Raw genomic sequence first — 12055 nt, forward strand, 5'->3', positions numbered from 1 at the left:
TAGTGCTGTGCAGGATTTAACTCTTATGCACAGGCAACAATGGGATGGTAACAAGAAGTCATGAAAAGCAGTTGTTAGGGCCATGACTGGGATCCATCTGAAGAGGTGCCAAAGAACTCACAAAAAGCCTTCGGATTACGGTGTGATGTACCAGCTAGACTGGGGTGAGAGGGGTGTTTGTGAATAAATGCAAGAAGTTTAAACTTTGACCCATGACCACCCTGTAACCAGGTGTCAAATTGGTCTCAGCTAAGTGAGAAGCTTCAGTTGTATGAGAGAGGCCACTCTTGTTTGAATTAAACCCTACTGGATAACTTTTCAGCAAAGATTTCCACTCTAAAACATTTGACATAAGTATCAACTGTACATATGTATTACTTTTCAGTGTAACTAGGGAGGATACAGAATTGTAATGAAGTCACAAAGTCTACTTGATGATTATCACAGATTTGTAACTCACTTAAATGATGTAAGATATGTTGACATTTTATCTTGTTAACAAGATGTATTTTTCTATGTTAGTTAAATGTATAATTTGTATAATTTTGTATATTAAATGTATGCATATTTTAAATTAAAAACTTTATAATTTTATTTATTTTAACTCTCAAACGGTGGCAGAGCTTCTGAAATATAGCTGTAAATACAACTGTATCCATGGACAGCAACTCAGGAAGTCTCCATTTTGAGGAAGGGACCATCTGTCTTTTAAAAGGGTAAGGAAACTGTTAAGTCTGAGCTCTTGTTTCTCTTGGTGGAGGAGCTGCCATTCAACATTTGCTGATTTAGCAGAATTATTATGAATTAGCAGAATACTATGGGCTGGATCACTGATGAGGAAGGGGGAAACCTGAGCCTTCCCCAGCTTGTAGGGCTTTGGATCCACTGTTCCTGCAGGTGGGGAGAAAGTCCAAATCACTGATCCATGGGATGGGGTTTTGTGGGAGAAGGAGGACACTGCAGCCAGGGTACAACAGATGCGTAGAGCAGAGAGAGGGAGACTGACCCAGTGACTTAGTAACTCAAGCCATTCCTTTGAGGGAGGGAGGAGAGAGGGAGGGAGGGAGGGAGGGAGAGAAGAGAAGGAAAGGAAGGAAAGGAAAGGAAAGGAAAGGAAAGGAAAGGAAAGGGAAGGGAAGGGAAGGGAAGGGAAGGAAAGGAAAGGAAAGGAAAGGAAAGGAAGGAAGGAAGGAAGGAAGGAAGGAAGGGGAAAACTTGTTTATCACACTCACTACTTTTGTGGTGTTCATGCCTTTTTTTGTCTGATTATTCTGTTGTAAAATGCACAGCAGCAAAAATAGGTGCAAAAATGAATGTTGCATATTCTCTGAGCCCCTGCACCAGGGGAGTCCTATTGTAGCTCATGATGTTCTTGCTGATGCAAGAAGAGTTCCAGTTACAACTGGAGCCAAGGCAGTGACAGCTTTCTTGTTAGACTTTCGTTCAAGGTTTTTGTTGTGTGAAGCAAGCATGTCTTTAGGTTTTCTGCTCTCTCTTATCTAGTCTATTTGGAATAAATAGGAAGAGGGTGCACTTTTAGTCAAGTTCTGTCTTCTTTTCATGAAGCTGTGTCAAGGCAGGATGAGATGCAGTGTCTGCAAGAGAATACACCAAAGCAATACATTTATCCAAAGTTGCATAAATGCTTTTAGGTAAACTCGAAGGGTAACCAGGGTATCAGGCTGCAACTGGGTCTGCTTCTGCAATTAAAAACTGTGATTTTCTTTCTTAGGGAACAGAAGAACAGTATGCATCTGTTGACTTAAAACACAGTTTTTAATACATTAAGGGCTACATTATGAAAGAAATCCATTTAAAAGCAAAGAAAGACTCTGAAACGATTTTATGCTTATTTCTAACTTGAAAGTTTAATGCTGTTTTCTAAAGCATTGATTTGACATATTCTCTAAGTCTCATGGTCTCCTTATGTGCTAGCATTAAGATGAATGTCCTGGCTTAATACTGAAAAAAAAATAAATATTCTTTGCTATTTAAAAAAACTGAGCAGATCTGAAAACCTGAATTGTGTTATCTAACTAGGTCCCAAGTGTAAACAGCATCCATCTTTCTTAGCTTTATGGTTGTTAAATAAAAGATGTTCTTCATTTATCTGACACATGCATTATGTACAACATACTGGGCCTACTATGGCACCATCAGATTCAAATTAATTTCTTGATTGGAAAGAAATATCTCATAAAATGAATAATTTTTCCAATACTTATAAGGACAGGTAGGTCACACATCACACACCATGAGCCACCTGCATATTTCACTGTCAGGGTTTGATGCAGAGGAACAAACTGAGGTGAATTTTTTTTCCCCAGCATGATCAATAAATCTTAATGTTACTATCAGGAACAAAAAATAAAAATCAATATTAGCCCACATATACAAGAGAAGAATTTAAGGAAGCAACAAAGCAATGTCCTACAAGTTACACTTACTTTTTCACTCCCCATTGAAACCTTCATATGATATTATGGTGCTGATGTAGTAGCACGGTTTGTTAAGTGAACTATGGAATCCTGGACAATGTGTGTTCAGAAATGTCAGTCTTGATGCTGCAACTGCTAAAATCAATCTGTTAGTAACCGATGATCAGGGAACTTTTGACTTAGTTCCTAACTCCCCTCATGCAAACAACACACAGAGTGTTGAATGTGCACACAGGGCATTCAGGAAAACAGGTACCACTGTGTTATGACAAATGCAGAAAAGACTGATATTTTCTTTTGATGTCCTTTGGCAATGCTCAGGTATGGTACATCACTGCTTTTTCACATGGTTTTGGTTCATGGGTAGTTGTTAATGAGAAAGATGGTTATCTGGACTTGCTTCTGATGAAGTGCCAGGGACCTCTGTTTTTAGCATCCCACTTACACTGATTCATTCGTTGTGATTTTTCTCATGGTGGGCCACAGACAATAGTGCTCTGTTGGGCTTGTATTCAAATGGCATAACCGTGTTGTACATGAGCAGTAAACAGGTCTTGTGACTGATTCGTTGTTTCAAATTTGCTTAGTCATTTAATCAATCTCAGACCAGTTTGTTCCAATGAATTACTTCAGAGTAACAGAAAATGTCCCTTATGTAACTGCTGGTGTATTCAAAGCCTGGCAGAACTGTCTGAGATTGGATGCGTGTCTGGGAGAGGAGGGTCCAAGTTTTGCGGTTTCTGTGGATGATCTCTGCAGGATTAGAAAACAGGTAGAGGTGTAAAGACGGACTTTCTGAAGTGCGCTGTGCAGAGTTGAGGGGAACACATTCTCCACTCCTGCTTTAAAAAAACAAACCCTTATTGAGCCTTGATTTGGGGCACTGGCACCCCTCACAGAGAAAGGCAGTCTCTGCCCCAGGCTCCCTGAGTTGCCATCCCTTTCCCGACGCGAAGCCCTGCCGGGAGCCGCCCGGGGTGCTGAAGGGACAGCTCCGCGGGGCCATGCCGCGGGGGTTCCGCGGGGGCCTCGGCAGACCAGGCGCTCCGGGCTGCGGGGGAGACATCGAAGTCAGCGGAGCCGTCGCCCCCCGGCGCCTCATCCCCGGTGGCGGAGCCGGCGGCGCAGGCGATCACTTCCGTGTCAGGGCCGGCTGCTGCCGCCGTGCTGCTGCGGGAGTGGGCGCTCTCCCAGCGCCGCCGCGGCGGGGGGGGCGGAGCGGGGCCGCCGCCAACCCCCCGCCCCCCCCCCGCTCCCCGGCACCAGCTGCTGCGGCAGGGAGAGCCCTGCGCAGCCCCCCTGCTCCGGGGGCCTGGTAGTGCTTCTTTCCCCCTTCCCTTTCCACCACTCACCCTGCGGCCAACGACCGGCAACGAGCAGCCCCCACCCGTGCAGCTCCGCAGACCCTTCCTGCTTAGGGAGGCGGGGGGAATGTGAGTGTGCAAAGTGGAAGAAACTCCCCCCTCGGCTCGCCCGGGGGGGGAACTGCGGAGATTTGGGGCTTTTATTTTTTATCTATCTCTTGTTTTCCATTTTCCCATCCACCCCGAAGCCGCGCAGCAGCAGGTGACCGGCGCACCCCTTCCCGCCCGCCGGGAAGGACCCCGTTGGCACCGGCTGTGTGTGCATGTAGAGGGCTCCCTCCGCCCCCTGCCTCCCGCCCCCCTGATGATTCTTTATACCGGGGAAGCGTGTGCACTGCGGTCCTTGCTCTGGGAATTGCTGCTGCTCTTCCTATTCGTCGGGGGCTTTCCAATCACCTGCCTCTGCCACCCTCTCCTCTCCGCTCTTTGTACTTTATTTTCACGTGCTCTTTACTAACACGGCTATTTTTAAAACCCGCTTGGATTTATTTCGTTCTCTCTTTCTCTCATCTTTCCCCCCCTCCCTTCTTTTTTCTCCTTTTTTTTTTTTTTTACGGGGGGTGGGTGGGGGGAGGGAGGTTAATGTTTGCATCTCCCTAAGGGAAAGATCCCACCAGCCAACCCAGCTCCGCCACTGCTGCATCCATCCATTCATTTTTATGGTCACCAGCAGCCTATCCCGGTAGTGGAAGGTGCAGAGAAGTGGGAGGCAGAGAGAGAGAGAGAGAGAAGGAGGGACGGAGGGAGGGAGAGATCCGGACAGCGAGAATGGCCGAGAGAAAGAGGAACTGGAATAAAGAAGATGATCTGCCCGTGTATCTAGCGAGGCCGGGTACGACCGCCCAGACACCGCGGCAGAAGTACGGGGGGATGTTCGCTTCCGTGGAGGGGGCCTACGAGAACAAAACCATCGATTTCGACGCCTATAGCGTGGGGAAGAAGGGGTCCCGGACTCCGCGGAGCGGCAGCCGGCACGACATGCTGGACGGAGGAGACAACTACAGCGAGACCGCCAGCGACATCAGCGAGGTCTCCGGTTCCGTCATCAGCTCCCCGGGCGACCGGGAGGACAAGACCCCGGGCGTGGAGATCAAATACCCCATGGGGAAGGAGCTGCTGCAGGGCCAGGACAATGGGCAGGTGAGCAGGGACCGAGCCGGGGAGGGGCGGGGGGGGGCGAGAGCCCTCGTCTCTGCGACCTGTGCCGAGCCGTGCCGAGCCGTGCCGTACTGAGCCATGCCGCAGAGCCCTGCTCGTCAGCGCAGGGGTACAGGGGCCGCCTTGGCGGAAGGTCGGGGAGGCGGGGACCCTCACCCCCGGCACGGTGATGCTACAGGAGGAGCCCGGCTGTCCCCTAAACTATCTCACTTGCCTGAGCTTGGTGGGGGGTGGGGGAATGACCTCAGAAATCGTTTTCCTTTGTAAGTGATGGCGATGAGTTTTCTTCGTTTCCCTCCCTGCCGGTAAAAAGCCGCCCATGCCGGAGAGCCTGGAGGGCAGCCCGGGCCCCCCTTGGTGCCTTCCCGTAACAAAGCAGCCCCCGCTGCACTTCTGGGCTCGCAGGGAAAACTCCGGTCTGTCCCAGGCACAGACCAGGCTCTGTCCCGGCCCCTGCTCCCCCCCCCGCTTTTATTGTCTCCTGCAGGGCGGGAGGAGCAGCCGAAACCTTGGCGCGGGGGCTCCCCACCTCTGGGGCTGCGACCTGGTCTCCTATTGCAGACTTCAGGAAGAAGCGAGGCCGGTGGGGCTGGCCAGTCCCTGCCAGCTGTGCTTCTCCGTCTTAGTCCTGCTGTTGGCACCCAGGCTGGAGGCAGACCGGGGGGGGCTGGCTCTCTGGGGAACAGGGGCTGCCACTGATTTGCCCTTAGGAAGAAATGTGGCCTTGCAGTCGTGGCCTTGCTTAGATGCACCCTTAGCACCCAGCCTGGAGGCTGTATGGCCTGCTCACGCTCTGTTTTGCCATAGGCTAAAAGGGGAGTTTCAACTCTTTTCTCTCCCTCCTCAATTTGAGCTGGTCCTCTCTGGGCTGTCGGTTGGGTGCAGGGGCCACAGAGCCTCCCATGCAGCCTGGTGAGTGCCCCACTGCGGTGGAACACCGGAGTGAGCAGGCAGGGCTTGGTGGGACACTGCCTGCGACGGTGCCACTTCACTGCAGCAACCTCAGGGTTGCCTTCAGAGGCTGCCAGCTGCAGTGCAGTCTTCCCTTTCCCAGCTCACCTGAACCCGTGTCTTTTCTATGAGGACCTTGGGCAGTGGGAGGGCATGACGAACCCTGAAGTCTCCTATCTGCTGGGACATCCCTGATGCCTCCTCCCTGTCTTCCCTGCTGCCTGGTTCAGCCTGGGACTCAGGGGTAGTGAGCCCATTGTGCGCTACCTCTGGATCTCACTGTAATTCCTGAGTTGTCTGGCTCTGGATTGAAGTGGGAAGAGGTGAGGGTGGAGGGAAGTGAGGAGGAGGTTTGGGGTAAAGTTGTCAAGATCTGGTCACTGGCTTAGGAAGTTGTGCTGTGAGCAGGAGCCACGTGCCTGACCCCTGCGCAGTGGTGGCTGCAGCTTTTTCCAACCTCTGAACAGTGATTTCAGGGGAGATGCGTCAGGGTTGTGGCTTGGTGGGAAATATGTTCCATCTATGTGTGTGTCATAGGGGTGGGTGTGCTGCTTGTCGTGGAGGGATTAACCTGGGTGCAGCTTTGCAGTGCCTCTTACCCTTCCTGCTGTTGTTCATGGAGCCTCCACCATGGGTGGAGGGAGGCACTCTGTGGGTCAGAAGAGACAGAAGGGTTTCAACTCACCACTTCTCCTCTCCAGCTACCGCTGGCACAGTACCCACCTGGGACTGCCAGGCTACACTGGCCTATGCCATCACCTCCAGCCTCCCTGGGCGCAGGGCAGGGAGTGGCACTGGGACAGTGACAAGGAGAGCAGAGCAGCGCAGTGCTGTTGTGGTCAGAGCCGTTGGTGTGGACAGAGCAGGCACTGCCATCTGGGGACAAAGCAGTGCAGTGCCATGGGGTCAGAGTAGGCACTGCGATGGGGACAGAGCCGGGCAGTGCCATCAGGGTCAGAGGCAGAGGGAGAGTGCCATTACCGTGTGCTGCGCAGTAGGACCCACAGCTAAGGGTTACTCCCCCGATTCGTACCCGCGGGACCCCGCCGGTGACCTGAGCGTACGGCGGGGCGGTGGCGGAGCTGGGGGGGCGGTGTTTTCCAGGGCCGGTGCGGGAGGGAGGGAGGCTCCGGCTGGATTGATGGGCTGGGAAGGGGGGCCGAGGCGGTAGGGGTGGGGGACAGGAGGGAAGGAAGCGCTTCCTGGGTTGAGCTGAGCGAATCCTGCTCCGACCTGCAGCCGGGAGGGCGCTGCTGCCGCCGGGAGAGGCAGCGCTCCCCGACACCCCCCCCCCCCGGGAGCCGCGTCCCTGTTTCATTGCAGCCGGAAAAAAAGGTGCCGGGGTTTGCCTGGCTCCCATTGCTCTGGGCGAGGAAACTTTGCCTCCATTACCCAGCACTGCCGGGTCTCCCCCGCCCCGCCCCATCACCCCATCGGGCTCTCAATTATTATTCCTCTCATTACCTCCGATATTTTCCCGTCGGGCTCGGCTCGCTCCTCGGGGTGTGTGGCGTGCGCCCGGCGCTAGAGAGAGCCGACATGTCTTACCAGGGCAAGAAGAGCATCCCCCACATAACGGTAAGCGGGCCCGGCACGCAGCTGCCGCTGCCCTCGCTCCTTTGTTCGCGGGCAGGGAAGGGCGTGAGGCGGGAGCGCAGCGGCCGCGGCCGCGCAGTGCCCCGCGGGTGGCGATGGGGAGCCGGGACGCGGAGCCGGGACTCCACGGTGTGGACGGGTGCGGGCAATGGTGTCCTCTCCTCCTGCTGGAGCTGCGGGATGGGAGTGATTTTGTGTTTTATTTATATACATATATGTATATATAATTTTATTTTTCTATTTATCTTTTCCCTTTCCTCGCCCTCCGCACAGCCGGGGCTCAGCGCCGTGTGCTGAGGGCAGAGCCTGGGGTCGGGGTCGGGGCCGGGACGGGAGGCAGGGGGGGCGTCGCTGGCGGGGCCAGGGGTGCCGTCCTTCCCCCGAGGAGCTGGGCCCGGGGCGGCTCGGCCGCCGGGCTCGGCAGAACAAAAGAGGGAGGGGACGAGCCGCAGCACAACGTGCCCCCCGCCGCCCCCCGGCAGCCGGGGCGGGCTGGGGATGCGGAGAAATAGGAGGGGGGGAAACGGGAGGGGTAGGAGCGTGGAAAATCAAAGAGCGCCATGATGCCAGCACCAACACCTCTGCGCGCTATTAATACATCAGCCATGGTAGGGATCAGGAGTCAAAGAGTTAATAATAACCATCCTCTTCCTAGCTGTGCCTGCCTCCCGCTAGATGCTTTTATCCCCGAGCAGTACTACAATAGAGTGTGCTTTCTGTGCCAGGAAGAGAGGATGTGGGTCCTTGATTCAGTATCATGTTTCCCCTAGATACACGGGGTCCGCAGGGGCTGGATAAAGATCAGGCAGAGCTGGAGAGGAGCGGGGCTTCAGGAAAACCTCCCCTAGAGTTTGGTCACGCAGAGGTTTTCCCCAGCACTGGTGCTGGTCTCCAGGCTGGTGCCTACTGTCCTCTTGGGGGGCTGGATTGGTGGGTGATGGGGGTCACTGCTGCTCTGTGGGCAGAGATGAGTGATGAAGTGAAGTGAGCCCAGGGAGGCTTGGGTTCACGGAGCTTGCCCAGGAAAAGCTGGCACTGTCAGGTGCCTGGCACAGGGCAAGTTTCAGTAGCTGGAGTGAGGTGATGGGTGGGTGTGGCAGCTTCCGGAGCAAACCTGATGGTTAAAGGCATTATTTGCGCCAGCGGTACAAGGCTTGTACCTTGTTAATCCTCAAGGAAACCTTGAGGTTTCCTCAGTATTAAAATCCCAATCTGTTGGCCAGCATACTTGGTCAGGAGGAAAACTTCCACAAGCAGTTTTATGATACCAAAGTGCTGCATTTATGCAGTTTTCCGCTATCAACAGGCAGCAGTGTGTGATGGTGAGGCTGAGCCTGGGTGATGCAGTGGCTCTTTGGGCGATGTCTCCTCTCGCCTTCATCCTCAGTGCATCGCGTGACTCAGGGTACCCCTGGATGGGGGACAGGCTCTTGCTACCCTCTGTCAGGTGCTTTGTGCACAGCTCAGCCTTCCTTTGGAGCTGGTGTGTAGCAGGTTCCCACCCATAGCTAGTTGCTTGTTCTCCAATTTGGAATAAAAGAAGAAACTGGAAGAATTACAAGTGTTTCATTGGAATCAACAGTTCGTTTTAATTTCCTCACTTCTCACAATTTTCCTTCTCTGTGCTGGTGAGAGGGTTGCTGGGAAAAAGAAAGCCCAAACCTCAGCCTGTTCTCTTTGAAAAGGGATGTGTTGAAGCCTCTATAAATGAATATTCATTAATGCTAGTGTTGAGTTTTGTGACCAAATCAAAGGCATAAATTAACATTAGTGAAGTTGGCAGGCATCAGGTCTTGGCTGCCTTTTATATTTTAATGTTTTACACTTCTGGCCCTTCTTTCCAGCCAGCAAAAGCAAATCAGGCACTTTGTGCTATACCTTGTACACACTGCCCATCCCACAAGAGCCCACCAGGTCTCTCTGCATGTATCTTCTGAAGCCCTGTTCCAGTATAATAAATTAGATGTTGCATCCTGTCACTAAGGAAATATATTGGAGCTTCAAGCTTTCTGGGTTCTAAGGAAATGTGATAGTTCTGTAAAGTTATGCAACAACAGCAGTGATGATATCATATACAAATGTCATTTGTTACTGTGTTTAACATACACACTCCTGCTATTTTGAGATACACCAGCTCCTGGATTCATTGAAATAGTGAGAAACTTATTTTGTCAGTGTCCTGTGTGTGGTTATTTTGCTGTGGATTTTCCATCCCAAGCCTGTGTTCCTCATGGGACCAGAAGCTATCCTGAGCACACAAGGAGAACAGCACCCAGCATCCTGCCACAGCATCCAGCCCCACGCACTACCTGTAGTCAGTGCCTGGCCAGAATTGCCCTCCAGGGTCAGGTCTGCAGCATCAGGAAGTTCACGAAGGAAGAGGCAGAGGCTGCTTTCAGCTGTTCTCAGTGTGGGAGCTGATACCACTTTTGGGAAGACAACCCTGTGGTGTCCTTTCTGGATTACTCCCCATACTGCATGTGGGGATAACTGCATCCTTGTGCTTTGTCTGACCATGCCTTGCCTCCTGGCTCCTTCAGACTATTAGCAGTGCCTGACTGATAACCCTCTTCACTCTTTTCCTCTGAAGCTGCTTTATTCCTCCCTTCCCTTCTCCCCTTTCTCCTCAAAGTATGTAGGACCGTAGAGACACTGTTGCAGACAGGCCCCCTGAAAATTCGTGCTTCTTGCATGATTTATTCTGTTTGTGACATTCCTGCTGCCCTTTGCAGCATCCTATGCATCCTATGCAGCATTCAGGCTTGCTGTTGTTAGCTGAGCACTAACACTGCTCCATTGTAAGGTGCCATTCAGTTGTGAGTGGGACTGGGAAAACTGAGCTCCTTTTGCTGTAACTACTGCAGGAAAGACCTCTGTGTTTGAAGCACCAAACCAGTCTTTGGGTGATGTAAAATAGAGGTGCACTGAACCAGTAAGTGTAAGCACTTCAGTCACATTCTCTGCAGTGTGTTAAAGTTCTTGGGGATTCTTACTCCCCTGGTTCAGGATGGAACAACGTTTTCATAATGTAAGGATGGCCAAGAATGCATCTGCAGAAGCACATTTCTCTGCCTGTGTAGTACAGTCAGCCACGATCATCCATTGCTGAGGTGTCTTTCTGCATGAGGTGGCAATCTTTCATGCTTCACTTGTGTAGGCATGCTCTCACGCAGACCAGATTTTCCAGGTGCATCCCCCACCCATTGCTTTTAACATGGTTATTCCACTCGTGCAATATGTTACAGGGAATCAATGGACATGATGACACTGAAATATCTGTTGCAAATTCTTTTGGCTTCTGTGTTTTGGTAGGGCTCGGCACTTTCCAAGCAAGGCCTGCATGCAGATGAACTCAAAATTGCAGTATATACAGAGCACAGTTTAAAAAAGGCATGTGGTGTGTGAAATGTCTGGTACAAGATTTGTTTGTTCCAGTAGCGATTGCAACCATTAAAACATGATCAGTGGGAGCTCAGTGAAGAGGAGGTGTGAAGACAACTCTACTGAGCAAAAGGAGAGTAGCTAGTCACCAAAGTAAATGCAGAGAGGAACATGGAAGAGGCAAATGGTGTCCAAATCTCTTAGAAAATGGAATAATATTTCTGGGAATGGTCCAAGGGTTGGCATCTGAATGGGAGAAGGAGCTGCTGGTCCTGAGCTGGCAGACTGTAAAGCATGGGGAGACAGAGAGCTTAAGAATGTGGTGTTACAGAGGAAGGAACTCACTACTGAGTTTAGCAAGTAAAGAGAAGATCTGGCATGAGATGAGCAAAAGAAGCAGATGCAGAGAAATGAAGAGAGGCTGAAGAAATTCAGAGGAGTGGGCACAGAATAATTTTAGTTGTAGCCTTTTGAATTGATTGATGTGAAGAGAGCTGAGAAATAAATAGGCTTCGGTTGAAGATGGCAGAATACTTAGAGGAAAAATGCATTTGTCTGGACTTCTGTGCCAGAGACTGGCCTTAAGCTAACTACTGAGAGTCAAGACAGAAACTTTCTCTTTGCCCTGGGCAAGCGGGGTAATACGTTCTGGTGTGAGACAACGGCAGTGCAAGAGCTGCCAGCTAGTTCATTTTGGACACCAGGGGGGACATATGCTACTGATGCAAGAACGGGGAACCAAAGTCCTTGTCTAGGTTTGGATCTGTTGCATACCTCCCCTCACCATGTTTTTTTTTTCTGCACACCTTTGTTTAACAATGTGAAGCTGTGTATAGATGGTGCGTTGCTTGCCAAAAGTTTTTGAACAACCTACTGAATGCTGGGCATGGGAACAATGTCCCACATTGTTATTCTGCAGCTGGCACAAGATTTGCACTGGTTTGGACAGCACTTTTTGTCCTGCTTTAAAACACGAAGGCCTGGGGCTTCTGCATCCCTTTTCTTACTCTTGAGTATTTGCTTAATACTCAGGGTTGCATTTTCCCATCTGTAGCTGTGTAATAGGCTTGCCCTTCATCAGTTTATGTGTTTGTCAATGAACATTTGTGAATTCACATTGCGTAGTGGACTGGACTTGAACCTGATAGCTTCTGCATCCCTTTTCTT

The 12055-nt window shown here is 51.3% G+C and overlaps 1 protein-coding gene across 2 annotated transcripts in view; it reads left to right on the forward strand.

Annotated features, from left to right (window-relative positions):
* The first annotated feature begins 4349 nt into the window (after positions 1 to 4349).
* Positions 4350 to 12055, forward strand: part of CRMP1 (collapsin response mediator protein 1) — a 53500-nt gene continuing 45794 nt past the window's right edge. The window contains exon 1 of one of the 2 annotated variants that reach the window (XM_061379875.1): positions 4350 to 4942. In XM_061379875.1, coding sequence (XP_061235859.1) covers positions 4571 to 4942 — 372 coding nt within the window. In that variant the 5' untranslated portion in view covers positions 4350 to 4570. Of the gene's footprint in view, positions 4943 to 7095; positions 7490 to 12055 lie in introns of those variants that run through there. The other variant, XM_061379877.1, reaches the window with a different exon arrangement.

The sequence above is a fragment of the Neopsephotus bourkii genome, unplaced genomic scaffold (genome assembly GCF_033783945.1).
Source record: "Neopsephotus bourkii isolate Nb327-2 ecotype Australia unplaced genomic scaffold, CSIRO-AGI_Nbou_v1 NB_1780, whole genome shotgun sequence".
NCBI lineage: Eukaryota > Metazoa > Chordata > Aves > Psittaciformes > Psittacidae > Neopsephotus > Neopsephotus bourkii.